Source organism: Alligator sinensis, unplaced genomic scaffold, assembly GCF_000455745.1.
Source record: "Alligator sinensis unplaced genomic scaffold, ASM45574v1 scaffold811_1, whole genome shotgun sequence".
Lineage (NCBI taxonomy): Eukaryota > Metazoa > Chordata > Crocodylia > Alligatoridae > Alligator > Alligator sinensis.
This window is the reverse complement of record NW_005842579.1, coordinates 367158-384156: the sequence shown is the minus strand read 5'-3', so window position 1 is coordinate 384156 and position 16999 is coordinate 367158. Positions and strand designations below refer to the sequence as shown.

General features: G+C 58.6%; 2 protein-coding genes across 9 annotated transcripts in view; both read right to left on the bottom strand.

Moving 5' to 3' along the window:
• Positions 1-56: 56 nt before the first annotated feature.
• Positions 57-4017, bottom strand: MRPL24 (mitochondrial ribosomal protein L24). 7 transcript variants are annotated; one of them, XM_006032579.3, is made up of 7 exons: positions 3899-3968; positions 3666-3771; positions 3277-3491; positions 1718-1813; positions 1014-1117; positions 497-627; positions 57-238 (listed from the first exon to the last, which is right to left on the bottom strand). In XM_006032579.3, the coding sequence occupies exons 3-7, from the start codon at positions 3463-3465 to the stop codon at positions 102-104; spliced, it is 657 nt and encodes a 218-aa protein (XP_006032641.1). In that variant the 5' UTR covers positions 3466-3491; positions 3666-3771; positions 3899-3968; the 3' UTR covers positions 57-101. The 7 variants fall into 7 exon arrangements, with proteins under 7 accessions (XP_006032641.1, XP_014379665.1, XP_006032640.1 ...); XM_014524179.2 differs by having other exon boundaries at positions 3669-3771; XM_006032578.3 differs by having other exon boundaries at positions 3277-3538; positions 3899-3967.
• A 3871-nt stretch (positions 4018-7888) lies between these two features.
• Positions 7889-16999, bottom strand: part of HDGF (heparin binding growth factor) — an 11984-nt gene continuing 2873 nt past the window's right edge. Inside the window, exons 1-6 of one of the 2 annotated variants that reach the window (XM_025214361.1) lie at positions 11143-11223; positions 9906-9982; positions 9274-9412; positions 8722-8904; positions 8417-8631; positions 7889-8170 (exon numbers count right to left, since the gene is read on the bottom strand). In XM_025214361.1, coding sequence (XP_025070146.1) covers positions 8164-8170; positions 8417-8631; positions 8722-8904; positions 9274-9412; positions 9906-9973 — 612 coding nt within the window. In that variant the 5' untranslated portion in view covers positions 9974-9982; positions 11143-11223 and the 3' untranslated portion in view covers positions 7889-8163. Of the gene's footprint in view, positions 8171-8416; positions 8632-8721; positions 8905-9273; positions 9413-9905; positions 9983-11142; positions 11224-16999 lie in introns of those variants that run through there. The other variant, XM_006032577.3, reaches the window with a different exon arrangement.

The window sequence follows — 16999 nt, the reverse complement described above, 5'->3', positions numbered from 1 at the left end:
TCAGCAGAATACATACTCATCTGTGTTTCTGTGGCTTAAAAAACAGGTCTTGTGGGTAGGTGTTTAAAAGAGAATGTCTTTATTACAAGTGTCAGTTCAGCTCAGTACCAGTAGGACTTGCGGGCCCTGCGCGTTTCCACGATGCCCATGAGCTCCATGATCTCCTCCTCGAAAGTCTTCAGGGATGGCTTGTAGGTCTTGGCTACAGCATCATCCTCCGAGGTGTCCTTGGGCCCGTCTGCCCGGGGAAAAGGAGCATGTTACACCCTGAGCTGCAGGGTGTGACCCAAGGCTTCGTGAGCCTGGATGCTATCAGTGCCCCATTGCATCCTCTGGCCCTTTGGCATCGGGGGAAGCAGGTTGCTGGTAAGAGCAGCCCCCCAAGATGTAGGCAGAGCCCTGCTGACTCGGACAGGAGCGGCCCAGGGGCAGACGACTCTGTCCTGCTGTGGGCAGGACAAGCCCCAGCACTGGGGCCACAGGGGGGAAGACTCACCAACCCACAGCTCTGGCACGACACCATCCGGGTGCTCCACCTCAGGCAAAGGGATGATCCTACCCGTTCGCATGGACACCCGCACACGCTCGCCCTCCTCTGTGTAGCGCCACTCCACGTCTGTTGGTTTCCTGGGGGTGGGATGAGCCGTGCCACGGCAAGGATGGTTCAGGGCTGGACCAGAACCCCAGGGGAGCAATCCCAGGAGACCCCACTTCCCTGCAACCCCAGCCTCCTTCCCACCCCAGCCTCCTTGATCCTACACAGCCGCTCACTACCACAGCAGAGATCTCTTCCATTTGACTCCTGGTCTCCCACCCCTGGCTGCCAAAGCCTCAGGCATCATCCACCACCCCCAGTGGTCATCCAGCACCCTGCTGCACTCAGTGCTGCACAAACAGACCAGGACGGGGCTCAGACTCCCCTCCAAACCCAGCTTAGCTAGCGAGATCCCCTGCAGCACACGCAGGGGGCAGGGGACACAGGCAGAGCTGGCACAGGGTGAGAAGGGGGTTACCTGTCCGCAGGGTCAATAAGGGTGACATGTTGGATCATCAAGGGTGCCTCACTGGGAATGTACATGCCCGGGTAGTCGCCCAGGTTCCCTACGTAGCGATAGTGCTGCGGATGGACAACCAGGGTTCAAGCAAACATGGCAGGACAAGTCCAGGCTTTACCTGCCCCAAGAGGAACAAGCCAAAGCCTCCAAGCCCTGGCACGGGCAGCACGGAGCAGGTCATCACAGGGAGGGGATGTATGAGGGGGTTCTGGTTGCATAGGACCCTGCACAGCAGCCCTGGTGCAGCCTGTTCTGGGGTGGGGCACTGCCAGGGCCCTCAGGCAGCTTGTTTTGTGCCCAGGGGCAGCAGCAGAGGCAGATTCAGAAGCATCACAGCTGGGGTCACCTGCACCTTTAGCCTGTTCTGCAGCTAGGTCAGCTTAGACCTGCCCCCCTCTCCCCTGCCGTGTATTAATAAAACCCCCAGGGATCTCCCATCCCATCCTGGGGGGCAGACATTCCTGTCCACCCTGCCCTGCCCAGGGCACAGAAAAGCCCCTGGAGAACTGAGAGGAGTGTTTTTCACCAGCCACCCTCCATACAGAATAGTGCTGCCAAACCCCTGCAGCCCAGCCAAAGGAGAATCCCCACCAGCAGGATGGGGGCTCTGACACACAGCAGGGCAAGCCCAGCTGCAGGAAGTAGAGCCCCCACCCCCTTACCACGTTCATGCCTTTCACGAAGATCCAGTGGCGGGCTTGGATGACCTGGGTCACCAGTCCTTGCTTCCCGGCATCCTTCCCCTTTAGGATCTCCACCTGGAGCCAAGCAGCCCTGTAAGTCACCCAGACGAGACCTGAACCCAGAAATCAGCATGGGGGCAGGGTGGGGGGAATTATATCACCAACCCTTGTGTTATCGCATTTGGAGGACAGGTCTGTCTTAGGCCATTTTGTATAAAGGCATGAAATCAGCACAACTGTAATTTTCTGTTGCTGATTTCATAGAATCACAGACAGGGTGGGAAGGGACCTCAGGCGGTCACATCTAGTCCAACCCCCTGCTCAAAGCAGGACCAGCCAGAACTACATCCTCCCAGCCAAGGCTGTCTATCTGGGTCTTAAAAACCTCCAAGGATGAAGAATCCACCACTTCCCTGAGTAACCTGTTCCAGTGCTTTACTACCCTCCTAGTAAGACAGTTTTCCCTAATATCCAACCTAAACTTCCCTTGCTGCAACTTGAGCCCACTGCTCCTTCTGTCATCTGCCACCAATGAGAACACCCACTTTCCTGCTCTCCTGTTCCCTGGAGATGGGAGATGCATTTTTCCGTTGGTGCAAAGTCCAGGCAATGGCATTAAAATGCATTTGGTGCCTCAAACAAGAGTGCCCGGGGCAGGACAGTGGGCAGCTGCTGGATGGTTAGAGATCCGAGGAAAGACTGGAAAAGCTTGGGTTTGTCAGTGCAGAGAAGAGAAGACTAAGGGGGGGATTTGATAACAGTCTTCAAATACCTGAAGGGAGATTCCAAAAGAGGTTGGAGATGGGCTTTGAGCATGGGGGTTAGACTAGATGTGACCTCCTGCGGTCCCTTCTAACCTTCATTTTCTATGATTCTATGAGTCTAAGCCAACAGAGAAAAGTGGTCGATGTGCTAAATATGCCAAGACCCATTTCTCTAAGCTCTGACTACGTAGCTATGGCATGGGCATGTAACACGCAGCTGTCAACTGTGCCAGCCAGGGTCTATCTCAGGGCTGGAGGGGAATGGGTCCAGCAGGGCCTGCCGGCTGCAAATGCTCTGGAGAGGATGAAGACAGGCTTTTCTCTCTGGCCGCAGGGGATAGGACTCAAGTTGCAGCAGGGCAGCATTAGGTTGGAGATGAGGAGCTCCCTGACCCGGAGGGTAGTCAAGCACTGGAAAAGACCCCTAGAGAGCTGATGGGGTCTTCATCCCAGGAAGGTCGGAGGTATGCTGGGCTGGGATGTTTTAGCTACGGATGATCCTGTCTTGAAGAGGCGGCTGGACTGCATGTGACCTCACGAGGCCCCTTCCAGCCCCACTTTGACCCTACGATCTAGGGGAAAAAGCCAAACCCACCAGCAGTTGCTAGTGAAGCTGTCAGAGCTGGATGAAGCGCTAAACCAGCTGTTGGCAGCTAGAGCAGAGAGAAGCTGTGAGACCAAAAGCTCAGAGCCACTTGGCAGGGGGTGAGGGGCCAGAGGAGGGCTCCTCTGGAAGCAGAGAGGGATGTGGGCAGCCCACGTGCCACGACTCACCGTGTCACCCTTGAACACCTTCCAGTCCTCCTCGCTCAGCGGCTCCAAGATCAACCTCCTGCGCCGCTGCCCGGGTGGGTTCCTACGCTTATCGGCATAGGACCCGGGCCGGTGGGTGCCGTGGCGGTAGCCAGGTGGCAGCTTCGCCATGGCCCCCGCAGTCATGGCGAGCAGTGCGGTCAAACGCATGGCGGACAGTCAGAGCGCACCAGGGCCTGGCACGGATGGGAATGAAGGGCACTGGGCAAGTCAGTGGACACAGCTGAGAAATGGGAGCCAGGTGTCCTGGCTCTGTCTCCAACTGCAAGAGGCACCCCCCCTCCGGGATCCAACCCCCCAGGCAGCTACTCCTCTGCCAGAGCAGGGAACCCAGGCATCCGGGCTCTCACCACCTCTGTGCCAGCTGTGAGGACGCGGTCTGGGTGTTAGATGAGGAAGGAGAACCCAGGACTCCTGCCCTCAGCCCCTCCACTGCACCCTGCTCCTCCCAGGGACCTGGAAAGAGAACCCAGGCATCCTAGCAAGCAGATTCCCAGAGCTGCATTACCTCCCAGCCAGGGCCCCCCAGCCCCAGATGCGTGCAGCCAGGGCCTCCCCCAGCCCAGCCCAGCCCCATTCTCACCTTGCCGTTCTCAGAACCCAGCAGCATGGCGCCGCCGCCGCACTGCATTCTGGGACTTGTAGTCTTTCCCCTTGCACCACCGCGATGCACCCTGGGAGCCTCATCCCTCACCTCTAGCGCGTCCCACCGCGCGGCATGCTGGGAGTAGCAGTCTTTTCCCTGGGGGGGAATAGAGGGGGCTGTCCCAAGGCATGCTGGGAAGCGCAGTCCTCCCACTCTCCCTTGGTGCATGCTGGGAAGAGCAAGCTGGCTCTATAAGGGGGGAGACATGTTCCAAGCATGTGCCACACGTGTGCTTGGGGGGGGGGCTCGCATTGCAACTCCCCTCCCCCGGGGCTTCCCAGCACCAGGGCCCGGGCAGAGGTTGCACCGTGTGCACTGACTAGAGCAGGGGGGGCAGGACCACCCCCCCGGGCTGCAGGGATGGGGGTCCATGCAGCACCAGAGGAGCATTGCAGAGCCGCCCCTCCCCCCTCCCGCGGGGCCTGCTGGGACTCGTAGTCCGCGGCCGGCCCGGGCGCGCTTCCAGCCCCGCTCCATTTTCTTGCTCCTGCAGCCCCGGCTCCTCCGCCGCCGCCTCCGGCCGGGGGACGTGGGGCAGCCCTGGCAGGGACCACCGGGGGTCAGGGCCAGGGCCAGGGCCAGCTCGTGCCCCTGCTCCAGCCCCAGCTGCAGCTCCCCCTCTCTGGTCCAGGGCTTCGCTGCCCTCCTTGATCCCTGAACCCCCCCTGCAGCCTGAGCCCATTGCTCCTAATTCTGCCCCCACCGAGATGAGCAACTCCATCCTCCTTGCAAAGCACGATGTGGCTGCTCTAGGGCCGTGGCACCGTGCCCAGGGCGGAGGAGAGACGGGCAAGGCCAGGCCCATCGAGAATGGCATGGTGGCAGAAGTGGGATTCCCGCTCCTACCCCAAGCCCCGCTGCTGGTGGCACAGGAGGGGACGTGGGCCCCGGGAGGTGGGAGAACCCTCGTGTTACCCACCATCTGCTGATGGGCCCGGGAAAAGAGATGGAGTTGGAGCGTTAGTCTGAAGCCCAGGAGAAGGCAGGGTAGGGTTGCACCTTATAGACTAACCAAAGCAGATACACACACCGTCTACTTTGCTTAGTCTGTATATATTTATTTATATAGCTATATCTATCATATATATAAATAGGTAGATAGATCAAGTAAATAGATACGCACGTGATACTTTGGCTAGTGTATATAGATACATACGCACACTTTGGTTAGTGTATACACACGCATACTTCTACACATACAATACATATAATATACACAGACTTACTTTGGTTAGTGTACACATACATACGCATGCATACATACATATATACACAAATGTACATGCTCATATATACTTTAGTTAGTATTATACACACACACACACTTTGGTTAGTGTATATACACACACGTCCATACATATATACTCAAAGTACACACACACACACACACACACACACACACATGTACATACATATATACACAAATGTACATGCTCATATATACTTTAGGTAGTATTATACATACACACTTTGGTTAGTGTATATACACACACACGCATATGTCCATACACACACACAGCCCAAGCTTTTGCATAGGGAGGCTCACTTCATCAGATACTATCCCAGGAAACTGAAACCCCCAGGAAGAGACACTTTGGACACCATCATAATAATCAACCTTTTATTGTCCTAGAGAGAACTGAAATCAGCTAGATTTTTTTATACTTTTCTTTTTCCTTTTTTTGTTTTTTGTTTTGTTTCCTGAACTATTCCAAAGCTAAATCCAGCCATAGTCTGCATCACCGCCTCCAAAAAGAGCCAAGGCAGGCGTGTCTGGGAGTTTATTTTTCTTTTTTCCTCCATATGTTACAAATTGTAATACGATTACATCACAGAGCGAGAAAGACTTGGAGAGAGAGAGAGAGAGATGGAGAAACCAAGGCGACATACCTGGCCCGAGAGGACAGCAAGAAACACAAGTTTAAAAATAAGCCAGACTACAAAAAAATCATTAGCTAAAACAATTACTTTTCCAGCTAGTCACCATCATCCTGTGGGTGGTTTGTTTTTGTTTTTTTAAGAACTTTTTAATTTTTTTTTATTAAAAACATTACCCTAAAAACTTCTCCCCCACCTTTATTGTAATATTTTGGTAAATATTCCCCAGAAGTGAAGGGCAAGGGGACTAAAATGGATGCTGCTGCCTCTAGATAATTTCCCTTTGGGTTTGTGGCTGGATAGGAGAGGGAGAAACCTTCCCCAGAGACATTCGCAACAGATGCTGAACGAGCTCTGGCTCCATCCCCTGCAACTGAGGATACCATGGCTGCCATTTGGGGACCCATTTGGGGTCCCCAAATGGACTTGTCCCCTGGGGTCAGGCTCATGGACTCTTGGTCACACGTGGGCCTTAAAATGGGTGGACGTGGGTCTCGGAGCCCAGCCAGGGTAAACTGAGCCGTAGCTGTTCTCTGATCCCTGGGGCCCATCGAGGGATGTGGGGAGCAACACACAACTTAGAGCAGGCCAAAGGCTGCTTTAAAATGCATGCCCGTTGGAGCGTCCTGCGCCCCGTCGTGTTTCACTAGTGCACACATGAGGTTCAGGGCCTGCGGAGCACAACCGTGCCCTGAACATCCCAGGTCTCTGCCTCAAAGCAGGGCAGGGAGGGCTCTGATGAGGGGTTTTACCTGGGTGCAAGGTGCAGGACGATGAAGAGCTGGACAGATGTGATGGGCAGAGAACCCAGGGATGCCTTTGGGTCGGGGGGGCAGGGGGAAATCCTCATTAGGTGCTAAGATGGGCTTGCAAACGACTCGGGGGCTGGCAGGGGTTGCAACCGGGCTGAGATATGCAAGCTGTCAGCCTCAGACTCTTGCTTTGCCTTTGGACTCTGATGTCTGGCTAGACCTGGACTGAGCTCTAAGACTTTGTTAGTGAAGGACATGGGAGGCAGGCCAGGGCTTCCCCCTTCCCTTTTAAAAAAAAAATTAAGAAAAACACGAGCCTTTTCATTTTTTTTGGACCGGCCAGAGATGTTTCCCGCCAGCTCCTTCCAGAAAACGCCATCACGAGCGCTCTGGGCTGGAATTCCAGTGAGAAACCTGCGTCGGGAGCTTCGCCCCTTCGCATCCAGCTGGAATTGCAGCACTGCAGCCAGAAAGGCAGCGACTCGCCAGGGCACCAAGAATTCAGCTGCGATTTCACCACCTAGGGAGAGAACCCACCTGCCAGGATCCCAGGGAGAGTATCGCTAGACTGGACCCAGTGCTAGATTGTAAGTCTGGTGTGGAGATCACTAATTGAAGCTCCCTGGGGACCTCCCTGCAGCATTTCCAAATTGAATGTTTTGTTTTTTTTCTTGCAAGTCTCCAAAATTTTCCCCAAATTGAATTGCAGCTGGAAAAGCCAAATATTTTGCAGCCAAATGGACAGCCCCAGTGCCACACTTTCCAGCTCTGCCTCTGCTTGGCTCTGTGACAGAAAGGGATGTTGGAAGAAAGGGACTAGCGAGCTGACCCAAGGCGGGGGTGGCTCTGATCCGCCAGGGGCAGGCGATTGAAGCGCCTGTTTTGGGTGCTGGCCTTGTTTGTGATAGGGAGGGAACAAGACCACCCAAAGGGGCAGCTCAGGGAACAAAGCCAGATGCAGGCCCTGTTTAAAAGGAGAAGAGGAGCCAGCAGCAAATTGGGAGCTGGGGCATAGCAACCTCAAGGCTGCTGGGCACTGCCCTATTGGGCCTTGCAGTGGGTACCACTCCTTGCCCATGCCAGCAGCACGTTCAGGCCCCTCCATATAGATGCAACTCATCCTGGACGTCGCAAAAACCCCCGTCCAACCACTCAGCCGGTCGCAACCAAGACAGGGAAGGACGGCAGAGAGGGTGACATCCGCCTCCTGCCACCCACCACAGCTCGCCAGGGCAGTGCCGAGCTGCGGGGAAGAGCCCCAGAGAAAGCACCTCGGAGGGAAGTGATAAGCAGCGTGTTAAAAAGGCATGAATCGCATTTATTTCAAATCAACGGAGGAGCCCCCCCCGAGGGATCACTAGTACAAGCAGGCGCCCTGTGGCGCGGGTGGGGTGCGGCGGGCAGGGGAATGGGGGGTTCTTCTTTCTTTCTTTCTTTCTTCTTCTTTTCTTCTTATTTTTCCAGAGTTGCAAGATGAGACGAGCTGAGGAGGACGAGACTCTTTAGCCCCCGGGGAGCCCAGCAGTAAAGGGGCAGGCCAGGACAGCAGCTCGGCTGGGGGAGGCCGGCCAGCTACGGGCTGCGGGAGCAGAGAGGACACAAGGAAGAAGGTTAACGGTAGTGAATGTCCCTTCAACACATACAGTCCTGGCTCCCGGCCATGCACCTTGGAGGTCTCCCATCCAAGAAGCAGTCTAGCCTGAGCCTGTTGAGCTACAGGAGCGGGCACGCTTGCAGCCAAGGGGTATGGGAGCTCCTGACTTGCTGATGCCCATGCCCCCAATCCCATCGGGGGGCCGTGCCTGCCCTGCCCCACTGGACTCACCTCTCCTTGTGATCTCTGATCTCCTCGGCAGCGGGGGCTTTCTCCTTCCCCTCGGGCTTGACCTCCCGGGCGTCGGGGCCGTCGGCGGCGTCGCTGTTCTTTCCCTTCTCGCCCTCAGGGGCACTAGGCTTCTGCTCATCCTTGGGGGCTTCCTCGTTCTCCACCTTCTTCTCTCCCTCGGGGCCCTCCGCCTCCTTGGAGCGTTTGGGGGAGTCCTGCAGCAGGACAGCTGGCCGCTAGCACTCCCCAACCCATAACCCACCCCCCCATGTCCTCAGACCCCAGCTCCCCTCCTCTCCCCTCACCTCCAGGGCATCCTCTGCTTTCCGCTTGATCCCGGCCTTCTCGTTCTTCTCCTTGGACTGCTCGTCGATCACCAGCTTGCCCTCCTCATCGCTGCTGCCCTCTGCGTTGCCCTTCTTCTCGCCATCACCCTCTGGCTCTCGCTCCGGCTCAGCATCCCCGGAGCAGCTCTTCTTCTGGGTTGGCTGCAGAGGAGTGGAGACAAGGAAGAGGAAGGTCAGCAGGGGTGGAAGGAAGGAAGCAAAGAGAAAGGGGGGTTATTGCCAGGGGCTGGCAGGTCGAGATGTTGCTCTGGGGCCCTTTAACACGGCCCCAGACCCTGTCAGTATCTGGGGGTTAAGGGTGGCTGCTTCCTCTGATGCCTGGCCTTCACTTGCAAAGCAACCAGAAGCTCCTCAGCAGGATCTCGACGGGCCTAAATGCCCACGTAGCTCATAGGATGCATTGGGGAGTTAGAGTTAGGGTAGCTAGGAGTGGGGTAGCTGCAGGGGGGATTTCTTAGAGAAGGGCTGAAGCTGCCGGGGGTGGGGGTGGGAAGGCGGGCATGTGCACACCTGGTAGCCCGAGGCTTTGACGGTGGGGTTGTTCTCGATCTCCCAGAGGCCTTCGCTGAACCCTTTCCGCTTGTTGGGCTTCCCAAACTTCTCCTTGCACTCCTCGTAGGGGAACAGGTCCTTGGGGCCCAGGAATGCTCTGCAAGAAGGAACAGGGGGTGAGGCCCACGGCCAGAGCAGGGTGCAGAAGGGGAATCTGAGGCAGGCTGGGGAGAAGCAAGGGGCATCTTGGGGCCCTTACACCCCCCCGAGGACCTTGGCAGACCCCAGGAGCAGAGACAAGGGGGCTCCCATGGAAGAGGCCTCGCTCCTTGTTACAGCCCCCACGGGATCTGAACCCCAACCCTGGGGCCAGTGTTGACCCCACCCCAAGGACAACTGGCACCGCGATCATAGGCTCCCTCCCCCATGCACATCCACGTGTGTTACATGTGCATGCGGGCACACTCCCTTTCCCTTCCAGATGTGCACATGCAAGTGCTCCCCTCCCGCTTCATGTGCACAAAGGCACGTTCCCACCCTGACACACACAGGCGTACATGTGTTACATGGGCACACGCACATGTTACTGGTGCACACAGCTTCACCCACACACACACACATACACCCTCCCATGTGTGGCCCCTACTCACGTTTCATGGGTCCCGAAGAAAAAGACTTGGTATTTATTGGAGGAGGATTTCACGGCAGCTTCCGGCATCTCGTCGATCTGGTGGGGGAGGGATAGAAAGTGTTGGGTGGGGAGAGGGGCAAAAAGGAGAAAGCCTTATTGCCCCCAACAACCCCCACTCTTCCCCCAGAGCACAGTCCCAGGCCTAACCATGGGCATGGGGTGACATGCCAGGCAAACCCGCTTTGGAGGACCAGGCTACAGACTCTGCCATCCCAGAATGCACTGCCTCAATCGCTGCCAGGGGGTCCCAGTTTGCCTGTCCTGCCAGGCTGCGTGTCCCCACTGAGGCATGATGGGATAACAGCACACAAAGGATAGCAGTGAGGCACCAGGCACTGTACAAATGCAGCGTCCGAAGGACAGTCCCTTCCCCACCGGGTCTGGGATGAGGGGAGAGGGGAAGCTGGGCTGGAAACCTTTTAGCAGCTACTGCCCAATACAGGATCCCCCCCTCCTGACAGGTGTGCAGAGCTGGGTGCTGCACCCCACATTTGCATAGCCGTCTGCACCCGTGCAAAGCAGGCTGTGAAGGGAGTGCCGAAGCAGGGGCATTGGCACTTCGCTAGTGCCAAACACCTCCAGCCGGCACTACTGAGGAAAAAAAGCTGGAGGGGTTGAATAGTTGAATCCCTCTCCACACACATGCAGGCCCACACACAAGTATGCACTTGCATGTACACATAACTATGCAGAGCCATGCATGCACACAGGCCCACACACAAGTATGCACTTGCATGTACACATAACTATGCAGAGCCATGCATGCACACAGGCCCACACACAAGTATGCATACACTCACATGTACACATATACCTATGCAGACATGCACGTGTGCACATATGCACCGATACATTCATATGCACACATGTACACACACAAATGCACACCACTGCAAATACACACACACACACACACAGAGACTCACAGAAAGTTAGTGTTGGAAGGGACCTCAGGAGGTCACACTCAAAGTAGGACCAATGCATGTACACACACACACACACACAAATGTGCATACATATACACACGTATGCACACACACACATGCATATGTACACACACATGCACCAGAGTGCATTCACACACACACACACACACACACAAGGATGCATACGTGCACATGTACATGCACACACCAGGGTGTACACATACACATGCATACACTGGCATGCACGCACACACACATGCATGTACGCACGCGCACACAGCACAAAGGAGCTCCCAGGGCCCCGTGGCCATCTTCCTCCACCTCCTGCCGGTCACCATCCCTCCCCCGTCACCAGTGAGCTCCCTGGCTCTCCACGAAGCCAGCTAACGACACAGCTGCTGAGGCCTCGCTCTGCCCCCCCAGACCCCTCTCCAAAGGGACGACCATGTTTTCCCCCCCGCCCCGTTGCAGCGCAAGAGCCCGGCGAGGATTGGCGCGTTCCCAGCCAACCGTAAGCTCTTGTCTAGACCAGCTCAGACAGATTTAGCTCAGTGCATCGGCAGCCCAGCTCGCCCGGGCACTGCTCGCAGGAATGTTGCCCCGTCCAGGCAAGAACTGTGCACCCCTGGGAGAGGGGACGGCAAAGCTCGGAGCAGGGCCCCACACCCCTGCTCATCCCCCCCTGCAATTTCCACTTCTTTGGTTGCATTGTGATTGCCCATGTGGGCGTGAGCTGCAAGACCCGTGGGCCGGAGGGAGCCTGACACGCCATGGGACCAGCCTTGCTGCGGCCTAGCCCCAAACCGAGGGGGAAGGGGCTGCTTCAGATGCGAGCTCCATGCCAGGTTTCCCCTCCCTGGCCACTGAGTGGAGCAGCTGGAAGTAAAGGCCGGCTAGCCACATGCTGCCTTGCAACGCCGCCATCTCCCCCTGCCACACAGAGGGAACCCTGTAAGAGAGCCGTAGGTGGGAGCTGGACCGGTTCCCTGCCTGGTTCAGCACGAGGAAGACATAAGAACAAGTGCACACATGGGCGCGCACACACGTGCAGCACATGCACATATGTGCAGCACAGGTTCATACGTGCGTGCATGCATGTGCACATGCGTGCAGAAGCTCCCTTTGCAGTCAACAGCACATCCATGCTGCAATCAGTCTGCCCCCCTCCCCATCCAACCACCGTCCCACCGCAGCTGCGCAGGCAGATGCGACTGCCCTGCCTATATCCAGGTCCGAGTACATGCGGGCTGGGTCTGCCAGCCGGACCCTGGCTCTGGTGCTCAGTGGACTGCACAAGTGGACCCGGCCTCGGTTATCCCCCTTACTCCCTTCAGGATGCTTCTGACCAGGGGTTGCAAGCACAAGGTTTGCAAGCAAAACCCCTGGGGGGTGGGGATAAGGGACCAAAACCAGCAGCAGGGTCAAGGGTTACATGCTAAGAAAACTTCGGGGGGTCTGGGGCCTGCTCTGCCCCAGGCCTCAGGGACAGAGGATGCACTGGTGGAGGTCTCCTGACCCTGGCGGCAGTACCCAGGATGGCACCAAGGCCAGGCAGGCAGGCCCAGGCTCCCCTCCCCCTTCCCGGCAGCTGGGAACACGACACCATGACACAGAGAAATTCCTCTCCGGCTGCAGAGCCGGGGCTGGGGCTGGGGGGTGCGATACAAACGAACAATGCCGCTTTTCCACTCCAGCGCGGATCAAAGGCTCAGGGGGGGCTGGGGGGGGCAGAGGGAAGGGATAAATCCATCTTAATCACCCCCATGGCAGCGCCTCCCCCCATCCCCTTGGTGCGTGCGGCAGAAGGGAGGCAGGTGGGAGGGGGAAAGAAAGGGTTAATTGTAATCCGACCTAGGGTGGGCAAGAGCAAGGGGCAGCAAGGGGCGGGGGGGCTAGTGGTTAGAGGGGGAGGGGGCTGGGAGGCACAGCCTGTGAGGAGTTGGGTGTGGGGTTACTGGGGGCAGCTGAAGGGTTTGGGCCGACCCCCCACAGGCCGGCGTGCATACGTGCGTGTGCACACACACACACACACACACACACACACACACACACACACACACACACACACAGCATCTGCCCCCCCACCACACATGCCATCTCACCAGGGGCCACACACCAGCTTCCCATACACCCACAGCAGCCCCCTGCCCACCCATGCACACACACAGCATCTACCCCCGCACCATACATGCCTCGTACACATCATCCAACCTGGGGCCACGCACCAGCTTCCCATACACCCACAGATCCCCTTGCCCAGCCATGCACACCCATGTGCACACACACAGCCATTGTGTGCTACCGGGGCCTCCACCCTCTCTGGGCCTGGCGGGAGAGATAACCAACGTCTCTCCAGCTCCAGCTCCAGCTCCAGCTCCCCACCCTGCTGCCTGAGTGCACTGGACACTGAAAAATTCAGGCCCCATCCAGCCAGGCTGGCCCTTGCGCCCCCCCAATTTTGGTCCCAGGCTCTGGGGACACCAGATAGATGCACAAAGCTTTGCTGCCCAGGAAACACCCACCCCGACACAACACCTGCCCCAAAGGGACCATGCAACAGCTCTGTGCCAGGGAGAGCTCGGCCCCGGGTGCGCAGGGCGATGGGAAGCCTGTGTGCCAGATCCACTTCTATCCTGAAGACCCCCTGGCCCCTCACTGGCCAGGATCTACCTGAGCAGCAGGGCTGGGCGATACCTCCCTACCCCCCGTCCCTGTAGTCCATTTGCCCAGGCATAGGGGCTCTACCTGGGGAGGGAGCAGCACAGGCAGCCCCTGCCCTCAGGACAAGGATGCTGTGGGAACACAGCGCCAGAGACAGGAACAAAGCCAAGTGCCCCCAGCCCCATCCTGGCCCCCCAACCCCATCCTGGCCCAGAGCTAAAGAGGACAAAGCCTCTGTGCCCACAAAGCAGGGCCCCGATCTTGCCTCTCTGCCACCTGCAGAAGCAGGTGCCGATGCCCTGGGGGAAGCAAATTCATTCAACTCCCAAACCCGAAGCAATCTCCAAGCCCCCCTGGCCCTGCTGCGATTCGGGGCTCTCTCGGGCACCGGGCTCCAGGCTCTATCACTGGGCACCCCTGCATGTGGCCATGCCAATCCCAGATCATGGTTAATCCTGTTTGGGGATGAGGAGGCGGGTCGGACCTGCTAAGGCATCCGGCGCCCTTGGTCTGGGCAGCTCCACCTGCTTAAACTCCAACAGAGCAGGACCCCAAGTCTGATTGTGCACTGCCTCAGTTTCCCCTCGCTGTAAAATGGGCCTTGAGGCTCCCTAGTAGGGGTAGCATAAAAGACAAGGTCCCTCTCTCCCTAGCCTGGCACATGCAGCAGCCGAACAGAAACCATCTCCATCGTGTACAACTCCCTGCTCCTCTGCGACCAGCCCCAAATTTCAGCCTGAACACTGCAGCCGCCAGCCCCAGACAGAGCAAGACCCGGGGCTCCCTGGGGAGGACTCGGTTTCCCAACGGTTGGGCCTTAAAATAATCCAGAGACCGCTCCCAAGCACAGATGGGTTAGGAAGCAAACAGAAGCCACCTGCCTCCGGGATGCCTGGGATCTAGCCGTGCTCCGCTGCCAACTCTCAGGCCAGCCACGCTCACCACCCCTTGTGCCTCAGTTTCCCCAGCTGCCCCTAGAGAGGCAGGCAGGAGAGCCCAGGAGCCCTGGGCACTGGGGCACAGGCCATTTCAGGAGAGGCCAATGGGCACAACTGACAGGAAGCAGCTGTGCAAGGGTTTCACCCCCATGCAGCTATGGGAGCAGGCGCACCCCAGAGGGGATCCCGGAGGACCCGCTTCCCTGGGCATCAGGGGTACACAGCGTCCGTGTGCCCGTGGCAAACCGGGCCAGGTGGGAGCAGATGCGCCAGGCACCACGTGACCAGGACACACGGCCTCCTGCCTTGAAACACGAGGAGGAAGGGAGCAGGTGCCGGGCGCTGGGCTAAGCCGATTAGGGCAGCCGGCGCTGGCAGAGGTTCCCAGGGACACTCAGAGGCCGACGGGGCAGGGAGGGGCAAGGCCCCCAATCCCCACAACGGCAGGTTCATCCAGCCCCATCCCACAGTCTCCAGCACGAGTCCCTCCCTGCAAAGCCAGGGTGGTGGAGGAGGATGAGCAAAAGAGGGAAACTGAGGCACAGAGCTGACTTCTGTCACTTTGCCAAGGGGGCGGGGCAGGGCCAGGCATGAGCCCATACCCAGGGGCTGGGATCCAGCCCAGCTCCAGACAGGGGGGAGGAGGGCGAGTCTTTGGCCCCCGCGCCAGCTCGGTGCTGCCCCCGCATGGCCCCTGCCAGCCCTGACCTCTCCCAGCCTTGCCCCCAGCTCTGCCCCCCCAGGAGGCTCAGTGGGTGGAGAAGCCCTGATAAACCCAACACTGGCAGGAAGGTGGGGTGCCTTGCTTGGCAACAGGGAAACCCCCCTCTGTTACTGCCTGCAGCCCCCCCAAGGGGCAGCCCGGGCATCTGAGCCGGCAGGAAACGCTGCACGGGAGCGGGAGCCAGGCCAAGGCCGCCCCAGCGCCTGCCCGGCCTCCTTCCGCCCGCCCGCCTGTGACTCAGCGCGGGGAGGGCCGTGACTCAGAGCCCGGCAGGCCAGTGCAGCTCCTGAGCAGAACGAGGCCCTGCGGGAGTGCCAGGAGGGCCCCGGGGTGCAGTGCCTCTGCCCTGTGCGATGCAAAGCTCGCAGCCTCCCCAGGAACAGGGGTGTGCAAAGGGGGAAACTGAGGCAGAGGTGGGTGGAGCTCCCTGAAGCACCAGGGAGGAGGAGGAGAAGCACGGGGCTGAAGGTTACAGCTCCGGGTCGGGTCTCAGGAGTCTGGGGATCCCCCAGCAGCTCCTCCATGCTCAGGATAGATATTTTTGTACAGCGCCAAGCGCAAAGGCACCAGCTGCAACTAGGCCCCACGGCAACCACTGCAGGCACATGCTGCTGCTTTCTTAAGGGAGCAACTGCCACTGTTCTCCTGTGTTTCCTGGGCCTTATACTGCCCCCAGCCTGGGGAATATGCCCATCACACAGGGCATGGGGGCTGCTTCGTGCTGAACACTGGATTTGACCCATGGCCCTGAGGCCCCGATCCAGAGGCCAACCCCACCTGGACTGGCTTCCCAACGCCCTCCGCAGCCCCTCCAGCTAGCCAGGAAGTCCATCCTCCTCACCAGCCTCAGTTTCCCCTGCTGCAGCTGGAGCCCATTGCTTGTAGGCCTATCCCCTGCAGCCACAGGGAAAAGCCCATCTCCCTCCTCTCTGCAACTGCCCTTCAGGGACTTGAAGACTGATCAACGCCCACTCCCCTCCAGCCTTCTCTTCCTCACCCCGATTTTTCCAGGATTTCCAGTGTCCGGCCAGGCCTCCCTGCAGCCAGCGGCCTCGGCACGGGTCTGGCTTGCCCCGCATGCCCAGGGCTGGGTGCTTTGTAAACCCCGCACCTGCCTGGGGGAATGGCAGAGACTGGATCCTGGATCGAGAAGCCTGGACCTACCTCCCCAGGGGCATCTCCCCTACAGAGGTGGGTCAAGTGTCTGGACCCCAGCACCTGGCAGGGGCACCCACCCAGGCTGCATCTACCTGCTCAGGGCTTGGCCCGATAAACTGAGGCCAGAAACTGTTTGTTCTCACCAGCCCCAGGAAGGCCTGGAGACGGGGCCTTGTCCTCCTTCTGGACTGACCCAAAGGCAGTGGCAGAGCCCCAGCATCCTGCACAACCCACTAGGCCACGCAGCCCCCCAGATGGAGGCTCCTTTGTGCAGCAGGGGCCTGAGTGTGGCTGTGACCCACATGAGCACCAGGACCCTGGGGTGCTGGCAAGGAGCAACCAGGTGGCATGGACTTTGCCCAGGTGGGGCCGCAGCAGGAGACCCAAGGGGGGGGCCCAGGCAGCTTTCTCCCCAGGGGTCACGGCAGCCTCGGGAGGGGGGCAAAGTCCTCACACCCAAGCATGCACAGCCACGTGTGCACCAGCCAGCTCCTACTGCAGCCCCCGGGGCAGGCACGGGTGTCCCCCAGGGCCTGGAGGGCTCCAGGCTCTACCACCCTGGGGCTGTTGTGGGAGGGAAGCAAACACCCAGACTGGACCCTGCCCCTGATGCTGGACTTTGCACCAACCTGGAGACTCTGCCCGC

Coding starts and splice junctions, on each gene's coding strand:
- MRPL24 (XM_006032580.3), bottom strand. CDS start 3,465: ATGCGTTTGACCGCACTGCTCGCCATGACTGCGGGGGCCATGGCGAAG. Junction 1,814..3,276: donor AGGTGTTCAAGGGTGACACG/GTGAGTCGTGGC, acceptor GCTTGGCTCCAG/GTGGAGATCCTAAAGGGGAA. Junction 628..1,013: donor CTTATTGACCCTGCGGACAG/GTAACCCCCTTC, acceptor TCCCACCCCCAG/GAAACCAACAGACGTGGAGT.